The 20024-nt window shown below is 39.2% G+C and overlaps 1 protein-coding gene across 2 annotated transcripts; it reads left to right on the plus strand.

Moving 5' to 3' along the window:
* The first annotated feature begins 182 nt into the window (after nucleotides 1-182).
* On the plus strand, nucleotides 183-11733 carry LOC148072035 (CCR4-NOT transcription complex subunit 6). Of its 2 annotated transcripts, none has more exons than XM_087799197.1 (12): nucleotides 183-273; nucleotides 1074-1195; nucleotides 3412-3598; nucleotides 3809-3894; nucleotides 3987-4091; nucleotides 5411-5479; nucleotides 6420-6577; nucleotides 6703-6857; nucleotides 7507-7661; nucleotides 7854-8087; nucleotides 9344-9546; nucleotides 10851-11733. In XM_087799197.1, the coding sequence occupies exons 2-12, from the start codon at nucleotides 1084-1086 to the stop codon at nucleotides 11064-11066; spliced, it is 1680 nt and encodes a 559-aa protein (XP_087655323.1). In that variant the 5' UTR covers nucleotides 183-273; nucleotides 1074-1083; the 3' UTR covers nucleotides 11067-11733. The 2 variants fall into 2 exon arrangements, with proteins under 2 accessions (XP_087655323.1, XP_087655324.1); XM_087799198.1 differs by having other exon boundaries at nucleotides 235-287.
* Nucleotides 11734-20024: the final 8291 nt, after the last annotated feature.

Raw genomic sequence — 20024 nt, forward strand, 5'->3', positions numbered from 1 at the left:
GCAACTATTTAATAAAAATCGAGTCACTTTATTTTGGTTTAAATGAATGTATATATTTCTCACGAAAGAAAAAAAGAATAGTTTAATGTTGAGTAAAAGAAATATTATTAAGCGTATTTTAACAGCTGCTCGGAGCCTCGGCAGCGACCAATAGGAAGACGCGACTCTCGGCCGACGAAGAAAAGAACCTCGCAGTCGCCATGATACAGCAGCGGAAGCGAGTGTGAAGTAGCTAGAAAACAAAAGAGAACACGCAGTCGTCCTCGCCGTTTGGTATGCTCTTGCAGGTACTAACCGAAGCCTCGCCGTCAACGACCCGCCGCTTCTATCGCTACAATCCCGCGGAAGATTCCGCTTTTATTTCTAACGACTCCATTTCATCGTCAAGAAGTCGCTTTTTTTTTAAATAATCGTGCTAGCTGCGGGTTAGCTTGCTAGCATATGCTAAGCTAACCAGCTCACAGTTACTTTGGCCTGGTGTAAATGAGCAAGGCTGTTATGTAAACAAGCGAAGAAAAATACATTTTAATTCTATCACCGCGACTGCTGCTTCCACCGCGACGAAGAAACTACGTTTTAATTTCGAAATGCTTTCAATTTTTGGTACACGTCGAGTATTGTTTGCAAGATAGCAAGCAGGCTAATTTGTTAGCTTGTTGAGCGTTTGTTTTGTTGGATGGCAACCTATTTAGGTTAAGCTAGCTAGGCTAATAAGCTAGCTAGGCTGAATCTGAGGCGAACCCCATGCTGGCGGGTTCAGTCCGAATTTAATTCGTGTTTTAAAGAATCAAAAAAGAAGCATCTTGCCGGTGGTGTTTATATGGAATTATCGCCGTGCGTCGCGTTGTTGTAATGTTATGTAACGCTAGCAAAATCACTGTCATGTTTGGAAGCTATTGAATTATATTTATACACTGAAGTCTATTATCAGTGAAATAAAACACGTTTTAACGTATATTAATTTAAATGGAAATACTAAATAAATGTCTGTTTCTAGATCGTGCATTAGATGTGATACAGTTTTATGGATGAGATAAACGTGCTTTTATTTATTTTTTTTCTTTCCTCCCCAGTGTTGTAGGAATGCCCAAGGAAAAATATGACCCGCCGGATCCCAGGCGGATGTACACGATTATGTCCACCGAGGAGGCAGCCAACGGGAAGAAGTCATACTGGGCTGAGCTGGAAATAAGTGGTATGTGTTCCATGTATTGTGTGTGAGGACAAAGGCACATGTACATACATTTTGGTTCTCTGTTCATCGTATAGCATCCACTCACAGGATATTGTGAACATTTCATGGTTTTGTCCGAGGCCCTCATTTCCTCATGGTCAAGCCTGAACATTTTAGGCTTCTAATTTATACTTAAATGGCTTTACCTACCGGTTTGTTAACAACTAATTTACTCTATATTCAATTTTTCATTTTCACTAGAAACCTGACCTTTTATGACCTTGCATACCCTGCAATTGACCCTAGTAACGATTTGTAAAACCTGATCAGTGGCCTAAAGGAATAATCTGATTTTCTTTCTTCAATATATTGACAAGATGATCTCGATCACTATTGTTGCCTCCTGTCAGCAATTTGTTTTGTAGAGAAGTGAAGACACAAGATTTGAATTGAACGTCAAATGTCACTTTCTATCGCGAGTCACCATGAGTCACTTAATTTTTCTTGCCAACAAAGAATCAATTTTGAATTAATAAGCGTCTTATTTGCACCATGGTAGTCAAAATTTCTTGTATCATTTCCTCATTCATGCTCTGACACGACTCCATTTATATCTAACAAGATAAGAATGTTTTGGCTAATAGCTCTTTTTTTTGTATTTGCTTTTATTTATTTAATCTTTCAAAACCAAAAGTTGGAGTTTCCTTCTATTTTTAAAACGGCTGTCTTCACAAAGAGATCAAACTGTTTCTGCAATTTACCACCACATGATAATCATGTTTAAATCATTGGGTCTCATTAAAAGAAATTTGAGTTGATTTATGGGTCGTCTTGCACATATAGGTCTACACTACTAAAAATCCTCTGGATTCATGAACTGCACGTAAAGGATGGATCTGACAGTAAAAACTCGTTAATAGTAATAAATGCCAATCACTCTTAAAGGGAGAGAAAGATCAGTAGTAATTGGCGTATCCTCACCCATGAATCTATTGACCTGTCAGACATGGCACAGGCAGAGAAACAAAACTTTTAGCTGCGGATCATTTTAGGTGAAGTGGAGTTTAATTATATCTACTATCAGACCCCCATTGAGCAGATGGTTCCACGGTGTACTGTATATACTATATCAAAAGAACTTGACTTCAGTCCCTTAATCTTGCTTCTGTAGCACGTAGAACATATCTGAGGCGAAACGTTAAAGGTTTTAAAAGAAACTGGAAGAAAATAAACTGATACACACACTTAAAAAATGCACATCAGCCACAGGACAATAAATCTTGTGCGTCTCTTGCATTGTTGGAGACCATATGTACCAGATAGTTTTACATATTTTGTGATTTAGATCTTTACTAGCCTTACATTTTTGTTACCGTTCATGTAAAATCTGTTGATCATTATAAATGGATAATTTTCAATCATGAGATTTTAAGCCTGCTGATTGCCAACTATTTTACCTAAAGGTCTTCTGTATATTGTTAACGTACCAGAGCAACAATATAAAATATAATTTCCATTAGAGACAAGATTAAATTAAGGGCATTCTTAAATGTATACAAACACTATACATGATCTGTAGCAGCTGTGGGTTCTGTTAGTAGCTACGAGAAAATCGTCGAAAGACGTTTTCATTTGCAGAAATTACGCAAATTTACCACCTTTCACATTTTAAAACTTCTGCACACCTTTCATTAGCGAGACCAGTGTTTCAATACATTAATTGTGTAGTTGATTCTGTATTTAGTTTCACTGCATGTTTATTAGATTGATCTGACTCTATTGATTAATCCAAATTCTGTCTTGACAATGAGATGTTGGCTGCAGAAGAAAGCTGAATTTGTTTGAATTAATGGCTGCATCTCAAGATGATATGGTCATAAAAACACTGGGCATGTAATCTGCTAGAGGACTATATGGCTGTGCCAATTTCCAAATGGGATGTGTTTCAATCAAATTATCTTCGCAGTCTCTTGCATGTGTTGGCACAACTTTATATGCTGCTTGTTTAGTTGCACTTCAAATGGACTTTTTCTGATTCGCTTCTCCACTTCAAAGGACATTCTGAATTTACTTTGGCTTCTTGGGTGCACTAACAAAGTACAATGTCGTACAAAGTTGCTTTTCCTTGTGTTTTATCCTTCAGCCCTAGTTTGATCTTATGATTCAAAGCAAACATGTTTTTCCTTTCCTCGTGTGTACGACATCCTCTGATTAAAGCAAACCTCTTCCCGCTTCAGGACGTGTGAGGAGTCTCAGCACGGCCCTTTGGTCTCTCACCCACCTCACTGCCCTGCACCTCAGTGACAACTCCTTGTCACGAATCCCGCCAGACATTGCCAAACTACACAACTTGGTGTACCTGGATCTCTCATCCAATAAGATCAGGAGTCTGCCGTCAGAGCTCGGCAACATGGTGTCTCTCAGGTGAGTGCACTTTTCGTGACTTGATAAATGTGCACATTATGAGGAGAGACGGCGTGCAGCTTCTGTAAAATCTTTCAGACTATTAATGGTTTTTCGGACTGTAGCGCTGCCAGACGTGCTGATGAATATAAGATTGAGATTAAAGTGAAATGTCAGTGATGTTTCTTTTAATACGTGAGCCCCTTTGATTTTAGTTTCTCTCATCCACAGGGAACTGCTTTTAAATAATAACCAGTTGCGGGTTCTGCCATTTGAGTTGGGAAAACTGTTTCAGTTACAAACACTGGGGTTAAAAGGTGAGGGGAATGTCTTTTGAAGCCATTCAAGCCTCTCCATCCCTTTTGTTCCCACAGCTTATGAACACTTTTATTTATTTTCTTTCCACCAGGAAACCCACTTGCACAAGAAATTATGAGCCTCTACCAGGAACCTGACGGCACGCGAAGACTGCTCAACTATTTGTTAGACAATCTGGCCGGAGCTATCAAACGCAGTGAGTCTCTTCGCTTGGTTTGATTGCAGCGCTGTAGTCGTGTTCTTGAATCGTTTTCATTTCCTATTTACTTAACTGTGTGATTAGCCTTATGTGAAACGAATAGAAGACTGATTTTGATTTATAAAATGATCAATTCACCTTGATAAAATACTCAGTCAGCTGTGTTTGTATATGGCTTAGAGGCAGAAAATTGAGTACAATAACGTTTAATCTGTTTTAATTTTGAAATGAACCAGGCAGTCTACAGCAATTGGGTGTCAATTCAACAGTACTCGACCCCCGTAGTCCTAAAATTGTACCGTGATATCACAAGCTCAATGCACCACATCCTCCTTTTGTTAGAAAATGATTTACAGGGAAGTGATGTTGAGTTCAAACAAGCTTTTTAGTGCAATATAACATCACTTCCTTTTTGTTTTGCCTCTTCACTTATTATTTATGTACTTCAAGTAATGTTCAGAAGCTGGTGTAACTTCCAGGTTTTGTTATCCAAATGTTCGCTCTACTATACAGAGAAGACGGTTTAAAAAAAAAAACCACAAGACAAACATTTGTTTAAAGTTAGAAATGACTCTACTGCTTTTGTAAGATGGTTCAAGCGTGACAAACGTATCTTTGAACGTTGAACTGCGTGTCTTTTAATGGTTCCTCAAAAATAGAAAGATGTGAAAAGACGTGGGAGAAGAACGGATGCTTTCATCTCTTGATGAAGCAATGATACGATCGAATGTTTTCATGCAGCTGCAGTGTAAAGCCACATGAGAATTATATTGATTTATAGCTTATATTTTTTTTATGTACAATTGAGACCGTTTTTATTGTGCATCTCATACACATTGCATGAATTTACAAGTTGCACAATGAGCGATGACTCCCAAGTTTAAGGTCCTAGTATGACAGCAGTTGTATTTTCTTTAGGTGACGCTACTGTTTGAGCTCTGAACATCAAAAAGTTTCAGCTTTTCTCCATTTCCAATCCTATTGCACGGTCAACAAAATATGTGCCTGACTTTTTATGATATTAAGTAAATTATTTAATTCATAATGGAGTATATTGACTATGATCTTAAAAAAAAAATCCAATTCAATATTGGTTTAATAATAAAATGCTAAAAAAAAAGCATTATCTAATCCAAATGTTATGATCATCAGATTCCAAGAAATTTGTCTGAAAGCAATTTCGAGCTTCGAAATGTCAGACACCATCTGATGCTTTCCTGTGAAAGAAAAAAAACTTTTTAAATTGTGTGTAATTTAAGGAGCTTGCAGCTTTTTTCCATGGTCATGATCACTTACTGAGCCTTTTCTTTCTGCAGTACCAACAGAGCAGCCTCCAGCCCGCTCTTGGATTTCTATGTCGGAACCAGACCGAGCACGGCCCTCAGGTAAGGACAGTAATGTTGAAACTTGGCTAACTTAGTCCAGTGAAATCCATGAAATATTGCAACACTATAAACCTCTGCAGCAAAAGCTGTTGGATGAGTTTGGAAAGCATCTTTTGATTATCTCTCAAGTAATTTATAAAATGTAAGACATTCATTTAGTAATCAGTCAAAGCAAATTACTAACAGTTCCAGTGCCATCACAAAAAAACCCGATGATTTTGGGTTTTGTTAATCAATAAAGGATATGGGAATTACTTTATGGAACAGTTGAACATAAAATTAAAGCTTCTAATTGTCATAATGTTGTTTATGAAGCCAGATCTGTTGACCTCCTTGTGGGTAAATCCAATTATTTATATTTCTCGCTGGTTTACACCTGAAGCAATTGGTGCGAGTGTCATTGTTTTTAATTGTTTAAGTTGGAGAACGGACCTTTCAAAGATTAACTGCCAAATCTATGAAAGCAATCGGTTAACTATCCCTAAAATGTCTGAGCACGGCAGTCGAGCTGCAGCATTAGAAGCAAACACAGTAATCTCTCCTGTCTGCAAATCGATTATGGCATGAAGGGCTCTTGATATGTGTGGCGATAAATCGGCCTCCTTTAAGTTCTCTCAATCCCATGCCGTTCTGGAAGATTATTGCCTCCACACTGCCGTATCTTAAATATAAAAAATGGAATCTACAGACCAGACTGCCTCGCCCTTGCTGCAGGATGATCTTGTGGCGTGCACATAAATAATATTTGCTTTGTAATAAGATGTTTTCTTAAAAACGGTAACCTTAACTTTTCTATAAAGTTGGGCACTCAACACCAAGGGAAAATACAACACATTGTCACTGTTTCAGGATCTTAAGGCTGATTGAATTGAGATTAAATACAAATTGAAAAGCTGAATATAATTTTTAATCCTGTCTTCTTTGTACTGTCCTCCTCCAGCTCTCTTCTCAGTAATGTGCTACAATGTGCTGTGCGACAAATACGCCACACGACAGCTCTACGGCTACTGTCCTTCTTGGGCTCTAAACTGGGAATACAGGAAGAAGTCAATCATGCAGGAGATCATGGGCTGTAACGCGGATATCATCAGTCTGCAGGTAGATTTGTTTATCTTTTAGTCTCATCGAGTTAACAACTTGCTAATCCAAGATTTAACATGTTCATATCAACACACGCAGTATTTGTATAGAAACGGTCTCACATGAGGTTGTTTGTTTTACAGGAAGTGGAGACGGAGCAGTACTACAACTTCTTCTTGCCTGAGCTGAAGGAGCAGGGCTACGAAGGGTTCTTTAGTCCAAAGTCACGAGCTCGGACGATGTCTGAGTCCGACCGCAAGCATGTGGATGGATGTGCAGTATTCTATAAGTCGGACAAGTATGTTTATTTTTTTTCTTTACTTAATTTACTTCTCATTCTCAATATAACAATCTTGTAGTAACTTTGTCACATCATGGTATAATGACATGTAGTACAACTCTTTTTAGTTTTCTTGAGGGCAAATCCATTTAAAATATCAAACTTAAAACGCACAGAAAACTGAAGCTAATATAATCTTAAATGTAAGTAATTCAGTCATAATCTGTGAAGTATGTGATCGTGATGAATTTTTGTCTTCATCCAGGCAAAGTCTTTCTTACATTTTTGTCCTGTATTCTGACACTTCGGCCCCTTTAGAAGTATTTATGTGGCCCTCATGAGAAGATTGTGTTGTAACAAACAAACCCTATAATCATATTTATAGTTGAACTAGTATAAAAACAAACGCATGAAGTTGTTAAAAGAGCTTTGTCCTTCCCTTTTGTAATTTTCCTGCTTTATTTCGTATTAAAAATATTTAATTTAATATTAAAGTGCTTTTATGTTGGACTTCTTGAACTCTTTTTTTTCCAATAATTTTGGCTTTTCACTCCTTCATTTTGTCTTGTTAGCCCCACACAAAAGTCACTGTATGAACTGTGGCCCATGAGGAAATGTACCCACTACTGTGCTACATCCTGAGATCCTTACACCTGTCGCTCACCAGGTTCAGTGCCGTGCAGAAGCATACAGTGGAGTTCAACCAGCTGGCTATGGCGAACTCTGAAGGCTCTGAGGCGATGCTGAACAGGGTGATGACGAAGGACAACATCGGCGTGGCCGTGCTGCTCGAGGTCCGCAAGGAAATGATGGAAGCCTCTTGTGAGTACACATCCAACTCTGGATTTCCCTCTGTGCAGCTCCAAATCTGCTGTTTCGTGCTGTACTCTGTGCTACATCCCTAACCCTTCTTCTAATCTCGCTAATCCCATTTGTCCCAAATTGACTTTTGCTCAAACTCTCAAGGAGGCTCAATGGTGATCTTTTATTTCCCCCCTTTACTCCTTCCTGCAGCTGGAAAGTCACTGCATGGTTTTGAGAAGCAGCTAATGCTGGTGGCCAACGCTCACATGCACTGGGACCCAGAATACTCCGACGTCAAGCTGGTCCAGACCATGATGTTCCTGTCGGAGGTGAAGAACATCGTCGACAAGGCCACACGCAGCCTCAAGTTGTCCTCAGTCTCGGGTGAGACCAACGCCATTCCACTAGTGCTGTGTGCTGACCTCAACTCTTTGCCAGACTCTGGTGAGTGAATGTAGTTTGTGAAAATGGTTGTGCTTGCTTTGAAAAGGGTTATTAAAACTGATGTTCCTTTTAAAATTGAATTTAAACTGCCTCCACAAAACAAAGTGAAGCCTTTTTTAATGATTAAACTTACTGTTAAATCTTGTTATTTTGAAATGTTCTTGAATTGGCTCACTAGATTAAAAAAATGCACTTTAAGGTTAGAAGAAAGACTGAGATGAGAATCTGCATCAATGTCTTTATTAGGGCGTTATGATTTGGGGATATAAAATTTGCGAATGTTGTTTATACTACAACATAATTCAAAATAATCAATAACACTGTAGGCCAGGCCTGCATGTAATGCACATGAACTGATATGACATAACATTTCTCTCACTTTTAAAACTGTAAAATAACAAAGCACTTTACATCACACAATATAATAAAAATATCAAATATGTAAACATATCTTTGCACTTTTTAATACGGGCAAAAAAGAAAGCAACTTTAAAATGCACTTAATCTCTGTACTCTTCCGTTTCTGCTGCCACCTACTGTAGATTCAGACCAAGCGTAATTTTGATTATTTTTCTTCACTTGTCAATTGGAATAGAAGAGAAATTTTGCTCAGCTCTAGAATTTTTCATAGGACTGTTCATTAAAAAAGTAGTGAAGAGGATGAAGCTTGAAGATTTGGCGCATTGCAGTTGATGTGTTTTAGGCAACAGATGTGCAGGGGATTGTTGATTTAGAGCGTCGGGAGGACAGAATTTAGTTTTTCTTCACTGCATGATGCTGCTTTGTTTTGGTCGACTCTCTGAAACAGAACTATTCTCTCCTCGTCACTGTAAAGTAACCACTGTGAGAATCATGGTTTAAGATACTGGTGATCGAAGAACAAAGTTCAAAATGTGTTAAATAGGACCAAAGACAACAATCTACATCTGTCTCTTGTTAGTTTTTGATCAAAACCTATTAAATGTTTTTTTTATGTAAAAACTAGTTTTTTTGCAAATGTAGAAAGACTGCAAACATTTACTCAAGTAGTATTTAACTTTGTGTTTTCCATTGTTGCACTCAAACTTTCAACAAGGAAATATTTATTTTTATTAGTACAGAACAATCCACAAATGTCTCATTTATACATGTCGGCAGCGACTTTTGACATATTAAACTTTCTTTGAGTCATCTGCAGATGTTTGTGGGGAAAACGTGTATTTGATGACAGTGAAGCTTTCATAAGTGACCCTGCTCACCCGCTGATCCGTGTGCAGGTGTGGTGGAATACTTGAGTACTGGTGGAGTGGACTGCACACACAAGGACTTCAAGGAGCTGCGCTACAGCGACAGCCTGACCAAATTCAACTGCAACGGCAAGAGCAGCACGTCCAACGGCAGGATCACTCACGGCTTCAAGCTGAAAAGCGCGTACGAGAACGGCCTGATGCCTTACACCAACTACACCTTCGACTTCAAGGTAAGCTTAACCTGTTCATGGGATTTCTCTGTAACATTTGATTTAAAGTCAGGCAAAATCCCTCTTTTCACTGTAGTTTTGCTTTATAAGATCATTTTTTCCAATTCTTTTATTTAGTGAATCAAGCATTACTTGTCGTTATTGACTGTTTTATTGACACTTCAACTATCTGTCTTCTTCGTCTTCTGTTTGTGATGCCACTGGTCATCTCTGGTACTTGAAGCTGCTGCTTTTTACATCTCATGTTTCCCTCAACTCTGTTCATTTTAATCTCATCTCAGTTTTAAATCCAATCGTACAGAGATCACGAGATTATAGCGATTAAAAGGAAGCAGACATAAATAAATGGTTATGTTCTCTTGTGATGATCCATGTAGGAAAGTAAAAATGTTTCTGCAGATCCTTAAGGAGTCTTCAAAGGCATTCAATTCTTTGATTTAAAATAAGACCTTGTTTGGCATTAAACGCTTAACATTTTCAAAAGTTTTAAAAACACAGAGTAAGATTTTATTTTAGATTTTATTTTGTTTTTTAAAATAATTTTCTAAACAGATGTTACCTAATTTAAAGTGATAACCCTGAAGGAGATTTCCAGAGGGATAAATGGAGTTAATCTAACAGCCAAACTAGCAAACAGCAGATGCATGTCATGGTTCATATAATGACTTTGATTTGGGCAACAAGGGACGATTTAAGTTAAATGAGAATTGGATGTTTAAGTAACATTTTTCTTCATGTGAAAGTGATGATGCTCTCTGTACTTTGTGCTGGATTCTTTTTTTTCTATCAGCCCAATGGGAGTCAATGAAAGCTTCTGACATTTCTATAAGGCTCATATTGATTTAGTTAATATAAGAATTTGGTCAAAATTCTCCATAAACTTATGTACATTTTTATTTTTTTTTGCTTAATTGTTCGATTTCTTATGGTATAAGTGAAATGCGTTGAATTTAACATGTACTAGACACTTAAAACGTCACTATGCAAGACTTTAAACTATGGTTCTGGCTCCCCCCAGTGTTAGGATAGTGTCAATGCAACGTTTTGAAAGCTTATAGTAGCTACCATTGTTTAGTTGATGGAGGCTTGCAGTTGTTTCACTTTCCAGGTAACTTTTTATAAAGGTACTCTGTACTTCATGTAAAACTGTCTCTGAGCCACTGCTGTGACTCTGTTATGTGGTCACATGACACGACAGTCACATGGTGAAGATGGATGTGAAATGCCAGAGAGAATTCTAGATGATTATGAAAGTTAATGGCGACGTTTCATATTTTCTTACGACCGTCTGTTTCTCCCCCCAGGGTGTCATCGACTACATTTTCTACTCCAAGCCTCACCTGAACGTTCTGGGCATCCTGGGCCCTCTGGACCCTCACTGGCTCGTAGAGAACAATGTCAGCGGCTGCCCTCACCCCCACATCCCCTCCGACCACTTCTCCCTCTTTGCACAGCTGGAGCTGTTCCTGCCGAACGCGCCCCAACAGGTCAACGGGCTCCACCTGCCCGCCCGCAGGTAGTGGCTCTCAGCTGCGCCACCAGGGGGAGCTGCCGTCGCAGACTCTCCTCCTTTTTTTCAGCCCTCCTCCCTCCCACTACCAGCTCTTTCCTCCACCACACCAGAGGAGGAAGGCAAAAAAAAAAACACAACCTGTAAAATATTCGTACAGTGAGGTCTGGCCAACAGGGATTTCGTATGATGTTATAGATATTCTATATATTTTTCTTTTGTTCTTTTTTAACTGCTCGTTTCAGTCCAGTTTGTGTATTAAATTTTGTGGGTTTTTTTTGGACTTCCCCCCTCATACGCCCGCCCCCCATTCCTGCTCACATCAGTGAGGGTTGGTAGCTCGTGTTTGGTCCCAGATGTTGGACGGGGTTTCCGGCGCTGCTCGTCTGTCTGTCCTGTAAAAACCTAAAGCCAGCAAAGACAGCAGACGTGTCCCCCAGCACACCCCACTAGAGCCGGCGCTCGACGCGGCAGCTGGTTTTTTTTTTTCTTCGGGTGAGATTCCCGGCTAACATTCTGTGGTGCAAGGTCACGGCCTCCTGTGGTGCTACCAGAGTCTCCACCTGTAACTCCTGGTGACTTAGCGACCGGACTCACTGATGGGTGAGAGAAGGGGGCGGAGCTACCATCCTGCCTGTCGACTGTTTGGACCCCTGCTTGCATAGTTGTTAAGCTCATCAGTCCCTCGTTATTTTTTTAAGGGGTTTGGGGGGGCGGGGGGTGTAGGGTCACAGCGGGGGGGGCGTTCACATTTAAGGCAGATGGGGGGATTCACGGCTGACTAGCGGGAGAAATGGCAGCATTTTCCTCTCGCTGTCCGCGGTTCAATTCCTCACACGTGCTCAGACAGTTTGCAGGCCGATCTGTAGCATCGTCTCTGAGGCCAGTAGTTCCCCGTCACACACACACACACATACACACACAGAAACACACACACACTTTTCTTTCTGTTTCCACAAGTGTTTGTACAGAGTATAAATCTAGACTCAGTCTTGACATGATTGTATATGAACCACAAAAGACCTGTTTTCTGGCGTTTTTTGTACGAAGAGTAAATTATGATCAGATTTGAATAAGATTGTATTGTAAACTAAAGGCTAAATTTTTATCCCGTTCAAGATGAATCGATATTACCAGCTTGTACAAAAGACACGAGAAGAGGTTGTTCACGGCGTGCCCCCCCGACCCCCGACCCCCGACCCCTTCCTCACCCTCACCCTCGTCACGACTTTGTGATTCAGTCTCATTGTTTTAACGCCACACTTTGAATTGCTGCGACTGTAAATGCAGAGTCACCCCCTCGTCTCCCCTTCCGTTAGAAACCAACCCGGACTCACTTTTCAACAGCGCTCGTGTAAAAATGGAATATAGAAAAAAAGAAGTCATCGTGCCTCACTGTAGCAGTCGTCGTCTTGCACTATCTGCATCTGACACGCGCCGGAACAACCTTTTCTTTTATTTTTAAATACTGTCGAGACATTTGTGAAGATTTTATGTCCTTTTTTTGTGTTGATTTCCCTTTTTTTTTTATGAGCTGTGACAATGTTGTGACGACCTGTATATTCTTCCTCTTCACCGAGCTCTAAATCTGCCCCCCCCCCCTCTTAACACGCCTGATTCAAGCCCTGCCAAATATTTTTATTCTCAAAACCATCCACCTCCTTTTAAACTCTGCCCTGTTGTAGTCGCCTCGATATCCCTGCTGCCACCTCGCCTCCCCCCTGCACCCCCTTCACCCCCACTGACCTTTCCAAGCTCAAGCTGTGTCTTTTTAAATCTTTTTTGCAACCACTTTGTATAGAACTTGTCACTGAGGTTACAGTGCCAACCCTGCCCCCCCCCCCCTTACCTCTCTACCCCTCTTTTTATTTAAGGGGGGGTTCATGTTAGAGGTGCAGCCGGAGAACAAAATTACTAGCAGACCCGACAGCACAACATTAAAGACGAGCACTTAGTTAATTTGGACCCAAACTTAGGATCTCACTGAATAAATTCCATTTTAAAACGAGGGAAGGAAACGATAAATCCTCGCCTCAAGGTTCGGCCTCTACATGATTTTAACTTTTTTTTTTTTGTTCTTCAACTAAAGATGTCCAGCTTGATCTATTTTTTTTTTTTTTGAATGGCATTAGAGTTGTAGTAGATTTAAGCCTAGCTTTTTTTGTAAAGTGTGAATAAAAGTTTTATCATTTTTCCATTTCTAAAAACATATTGAATTGTGTTGTTGATGTGTAAATCATGATGATGGTGTTTCGTTCGCTTACATGTTTTTTATCTATACTAGATATGCCCCCCCGCCCTCACAGCCCCCCTGCCCCCTCACCCACACACACACCAACCAAAACCCTGGCTAGAGATGAAAGTCGGGCCGACCGTAGAGATGATTGTTGTTGACGACTCCTCGCAGACTGAAGGACGGTTGTCAGTTAATATTCCGAGAGCAGGGATCTTCATCTTTCGTTGTTCAGCTTTATTAGTTGTTTTTTTTTGGGGGGGGAAGCGGTTCTGTGGGTCAGAGCAGCAGAACCAGAACCTGCCGAAAACCGTTTTCAATGTGTTTGTTAAGCTACTGCCGCTCGTCCTGTGATGATGTCTTTTTTCTTTTTTTTTTTTTTTCTTCAGTATCTCTGACTAGTTTAGCTTCTTGACGTCACTCTCTTCAGTCTCTCCGTGATCACCAGTTTCCTACTCGGGTAGAAGAAGAAAAAAAAAAATGACAGCAGGGTTAGATTTTCCTGCAGGCTTCAGCAAGTTGTTAGCTTTTCACTGTTTTTTTTGTTTTTTTTTTTAATGTTTCCCAGGCTGCATCTCTTTGTAACGGTGCACACCAAAGCTGCTTGTAGTCCCTCACCCCCCCCATCCTCCCCTCCTCACCCCCACATCCAGTCATGAACTTGTAGGGCTGTAAGGAAAACGAGGTACTCTAGTCCTTTTCCTTCGACGACATCCTTCACCCTTTTAAGACTCAACCTTGGCAATAATCTTCGCTCTCACACACACACCATGTGTTTTTAAATCTGGACAGAAATGTAGCTTTTTCATCTTTATGTGCTTCGTTATTGCAACTTTTTAATTTCCTGCTCCCCCCTTTCCTCCCCCCTGTATATTTGCCCTCCTCCCCCCCGCTGATCTAGTGGTAGTTGTTCAATGATCAGGATTGTCTCGACGTAGTCAAGCTGAGTACTTAATATTGAACTGTCACTGTGTTTATGCACTGGACCAACTATTGTTTACCATTCATGAAATACCAGCAAGAAAAAAAAAAAAAAAAGAAATGTGGCAAAGCACTTGCACAATGTTGTAGAATGTCTATTAAACCAGATAAGAAATCAAAGGCAGCTGTTTTTTCGAATCAACACATACTGTTTTAAAATAGAATCTGAATGGTAAACAATGACTTCTCTTGTACCCCTCAGCCGTCCGCTCAGTTCTTCGGATCAGTTTTTTTTATTTTTATTTCTTGGTCGACTACAGGTTCCGCTTGTTTCCTTTACACCTACCTATGTATTTTCCTACTTCTTGTTGAAAATAAAATTCTATATTATTCGTTTCAAACTGTGTCACTTCTTATTCTTTTAACTCGGGGAATAAACTCTGCTTCATCTTCACTCGTTTAAGCCATTTTTAGAATTTCCTTTGTGCCTGTTGAGTGATGTAGTAGCATCTAATGGACACGAGATGGCGCCAGAGGATCATGTTGCAAACGGTTCTAGTCACAACCTGTACAAATGAAACCAACTAAATGTTTGCAAATGCTTATAAAACATCTAATTGTATAGAATAAATGTACCAAAGCTAGGAAATGTGTGGGGAAAAAAAAACCATTTTCTTTATTTTGGTCATTTTAAGATTTCTTTATTAGTGCCTTAAGCGGAAATTCCATGTTTTCAGCAGCAATTAACACAAAATGTATATATATTTAAAAAAAGCAAGAACACAAACCATAAAGAATAACATTTTTACAAGTTATTAATTCATAATATTTATGTTATATTTACCAAAGTCATATTTATATCATAACTTTTCATTATCGACTCCTCACTATATCAATATTCAGCCACTATTCTTCTGTGTGTGTTGTGCGAGCGAGTTACTGAAAATCTATTTACCGTCGGTCCTGTTGAGCTAAATATTCCAAATGCTAAAAAAAGAGCTAATTATTATAAGTGTATGGCACTAATATTTGGTATAAAAAAAAAATTGGTCAAAATTCACCGTTGGGGGAGGCTTGCTGTCTCAAAGTGCTTTTCTAGCATAACTCTCTCTTTGATAAAAAACGTATAAATTCGTAAAAAACATGTAAATTCTGTGATGAAGCCACACAGGTCGAGTCACTGGAGATTGTTTCAACATCAGGACTAATAAAGTCACATGGTTCCTTCAGTCTCCTGGAATTGACCTGATTCTGTGGTAGAACTCACAGGTTGTTGGACATATTTCTGCTTCAAAAAAAATGTAAAAAAATCCACCTGATGGAAGACAAAAGCTGTTTTTCCTCTGGAGGTCGTAAACTCTTTTAACCGGCGTCTCTCGCAGGAACAGCTGGCCGGAGTGTGTTTGCCAGGACGAGAAGAACTTGTATCTGTTCACATGGAGACGGATTCTTCTCCTGATATTCGTGGACTCGACGTGGCAGCGTGAAGGACTTTTGCAGATGTCTCGTGTTCTCTTTTCTCCTCCTGTTTGTTTTCTTTCTTTCCCTCCTTTTTTTCACTCAACAACCGGCTCTGCTAAATCTCCCACAGTTCCCTGAGTGTGTGTGTGTGTGTGTGTTTCTGGAGCAAACATCTTGAATACGTTTCATCTGCTCTGAAGATCCTGGCAGAAGACACGATGGCAGGAATGTCACCTGAACATTTGCTGGTCTATAAAGCAGCACGTGTGGTTTATGGCACTTGTTAAATAAAGGGAGGCTGGGTTTGGACCCTGAAGGCATCACTGGAAGACGTGGTCAAGTGGAATCCAGGCAGACGTGGAAGCACTTTTTTTTTTTTTTTTTTACTATAACTGTGATTTGTTTCATGACCACATGTTGATCCCTGATTCACATTCTTCACTTTTATTGTTGCAATTTTGTGTGTATTTTAAGTCGTTCAAAGAACCACAGTTTTGTCTGCACGACAACGTCATCCACTCTGGAATGTTGGTGGTGTTTTTGTTCTGTGGGTTTCTAGATATAAATAGAAAAAAAACAACAACATTTTTTAATTTGAAATTGACAGCTTTAAATCGTCTTTTTGAATTATAAAATTTACATTGGAGCATATATTCATAACTAATTGCACATAAACTCATGAAACTGTACAAAATAAATATTATTAATAGAGCAGAAAACAAAATATGATCCAATATACATGTTAATAAACGACTTTTACTTCATTATTATTGTTACTATTTAAATGATTTACCCACCCCTAAATATAATAAAAACAGCAAATTCAATTAAAATGAAAAGATTAATATAATTTAAATATATATAAATTAAATAATAGTAACGTAAAAATGTTCCCATTATCTTAAAAGAAAGGAACCAAATTCTTGTGTATCTATTGTCTATTTTAAAAAGTGTTTCTCTCCTGATTCTTTGTTAGTATTTGCTTGACATGAACTTGAATTTATTCCAAGTTGGAGTCTATCCCAGCTACTTGGGTTGAGAGGCAGGGGACACCCTTGAAGTCCATCAATCCACACGCGGCACTTTGAATGTGTTCTACAGTTCATGTTGAAAAGCTAATTTATTTATTTTTGATTACACTATTTCTTTTTAATAATTCATAGTTTGAAAGAAAATATTATATTACTTACTAAAATTAATATTTATGTTTCATATTCACTTCATTAATACATAAAGCGAATAAGTCAAAGAACATTTCATGATTTTTTATTTAAAACTGCAAACGTTCTGCAAAAGAACATGTAGTACCGGAGATTACCAGCAGGGGGAACATGCACGTAGCCGCACCTGATAAACGTCATCAAACGTGACAGCTCAGTGATGTTCGTCAGGTGAGTTACTGACAGTAAAAACTTCTCTTTCAACCCACATTCAGCAAAAATAACGAAGCCTGTGTGTTGTTGTTGCAGAACATGTGCGACTTGTTTGGTTGAAAGACCAGAACATTCCTGGTCTAAGCCTTGCTCATGGACACACCACACAGAAAAGAACCCGTCGACGAGTCTGCGAAACACATGTAAGAAACAAACCTGTCACAGAAAACACTCGCAAAACACGACCATCTTTGAAATTGAATCGTATCGTTGATGAATGAAATAAGTTATGTTAGCATACCAAGCGTTAGCTTGAGCTAAACTAGCATCGCAACTGAACACATGTCCAAAGTTAACTTCTATGTTTCATTCAGCTCAGCTGCTAGCAATAGTTGTGATGAGGTTTCATGAAACAGTTGATGTTTCATGATACATGTGTCTTTATATTTCAAGAGGCCACTAGATGGCGCTCTTTGTCGTCTAATATTTGAACCAGTTATTCAATTTGAGCGACGCCTACTGAGCTCTGACATTGTATCATGAAACCTCGTCGGCTGTTTCGCCATTTTTTACCACAATCTTTTGAGTTATTCAGTTTTGTAACAAATTAACTTTGTTATTTTAATTAACTTTTAATTTTAAATGCCGTACAAATGGCTGCCACAAATATTTTCGCCTTATATATTTACGATTAATTTCTCTTTATATTTTTTTTTTGGTAAAATCTTTTGCAACGACTTTAGTCACAGACATGGTGTTTTTTTTTATTTCTATTAGGCGTCATTAGTTATAACTGCTTTTTAATCATTTTAACACCTTTTTACAGATATAAGCAAATGCAACTATAACCTACGTTATTGTGACTTTATTTTACTTTTAATTTCATTTGTCCAATGCTATTGAATGCACCATCGTTGTTCCTACGTTATTGAACGCACCACACTCGCCCATTTTAATGCAATGAAAGCAGACGCCAGAACGTACTTCTTGTGTTCTTGTGTTCACTTCTAAGTGTTGCGGTACATTGCTATAGTTTTATGGCTTGTTGGTTTTTAAAAATGATTACTACAATTCCCTTTTTTTCTATTAAAAAAATGTTACATTAGAATTCTATGCTTCATACACTCTCGAGTACTTTTATTATTCCAGCCAAAAAAAAAGAGTTATATCTTTTATGAAGCTGATTTTCATCTCATGAACTTTCTTTTTCTGTGATTTTCATTCGTCCGCGGCTATTGAACGCACTGTAGCCGCTCCTACGTTATTGAACGCAACGCACTCCTCTTTGTTTATGCAATGAAAGCAGACGCCAGAACGTGTTTCTTCAGCGTTGTCCACCTTGTTGGACTCGTTTGACATTGTTATCGTTTTATACCTTGTTAAAGGTTTTTGAAAGCATTTCGTTTTTTCCTAAACTCAAGACCACTTTTCTATTGACCATGAATCATTAGGAGGTTTAAACCTTGGGGGGGGGGGGGGAATTTAGATAACGCCGGTCCCACCAATATATGGGTGACGATACCATCTTAAAAGTGTAAAATGCAGTTCAGCGTCACTCCTTCACATGTGGTTTGCTTTAGAACTCGATCAAGTTTCCATATTCCCGAGCGCTGAGGTCATCATCCTGTTCTCCAGTCATGTGTTCGCGTGAGGCTGAGGACGGCAGCGAGAACAGGTGGAAATAAAAAAAATGGAATAACGATAAGTTTATTTTGGTTTTCGTCGCCGTGTTGTGTCGCGCTGCTGTGACACTTGTTGATGCTGCAGCTGTCACGGCTTTTTTGGAAGAAAAGTTGTGGACGCGGTTGTTTCTTTTGTTTGCTCGTGTTTTTGTCTGGAATTCATGGATGAAGCGGCTCCTCTTTTAGCTAATGATACTGTGGACACTGGGAAGGTTTGTCGTAATGACTAGTTTGGAGTTTGAAGAAGTTGTTTTTCCTTTTCATTCCGGTTGAATTTTGAAAACGGACATGTGACCGAAGAGGTTTCGCTCAAGAGCACGTCAGTAACTGGTCTTTGAAGAGACAATTTTCGTTTAATTTTAATGCAAAATATTCCATCAGAATATATATGTAAAGTCTTCCAGCTACTGCCACCTTGTGGCTCGTTCTGGTTCCTTCGCCCGCTGTGGAGAGAACGTTGACTTTTCCTCCCGTTTATGACCTAAAATTAAACAATATTTTAGGTTTTAAAATGACACCTTAGGCTTGTTGTGGAGCCAGAGACACAGGCTAATAACCAGTGGCAGCCACGGCCACATGTGAAGACCAGCTGTGGAGGTGGGCTCTGTCACTCTCGTAATGACTGGCTTGTCCAGTTCTCTTTGAATCACCTCACCAAGATACCCAACCCTTGGTTTTTCCTTTCGTCTGAACTTGGAGGGTTATTAAGTAAAAACAGACAAACCTCAAAGTAGGCTTGTGGGCCAATTTTCACTGTGAAACAGAATTTTGTGTTTTCTGGATTTATTTACAAACCAACCATTTCCCAGATCTGACTATATCACTTATGGCTACACTGGCCAACGCAAAATACAACATTGTCTCTTAGTTAGTTCCCCCCGCACTTTGATTCTACATGGCAACGTTTGGTAATTTTAAATACTTTTCTTTGGATTTGGAATAAAGTCTAACCAAGATTTATGGCCCTTTTCCACTAGCCCTGATCTCTATTTGTTTCTGCTCTCCACCAGCACGGTACATTGAAACAAAAAACATTATCAGAACCTTCTCCGCTCTGCTTCTAAGCAAGACAAGTCGGCACTAAAAAGTTGAGCAACTGGCGAGCGTTGATTGGTCAGCGAGTGACATCAATGAAGAGTCAGCAGCACGACTCCCGATACAAGTAACACTAAAGTTAAAAAAATTATTTATTATATTTTGGACCGAAAAATTGACCAGACCGTTTTGACTGGTAAGTACTCGAATGCCTCCAAGTTTCGCTGCACTATGTCATGATGGCCTCGGCCAACCGTTTGTAG

The sequence above is a fragment of the Callionymus lyra genome, chromosome 9 (genome assembly GCF_982586985.1).
Source record: "Callionymus lyra chromosome 9, fCalLyr1.hap1.1, whole genome shotgun sequence".
Classification (NCBI taxonomy): Eukaryota; Metazoa; Chordata; class Actinopteri; order Syngnathiformes; family Callionymidae; genus Callionymus; species Callionymus lyra.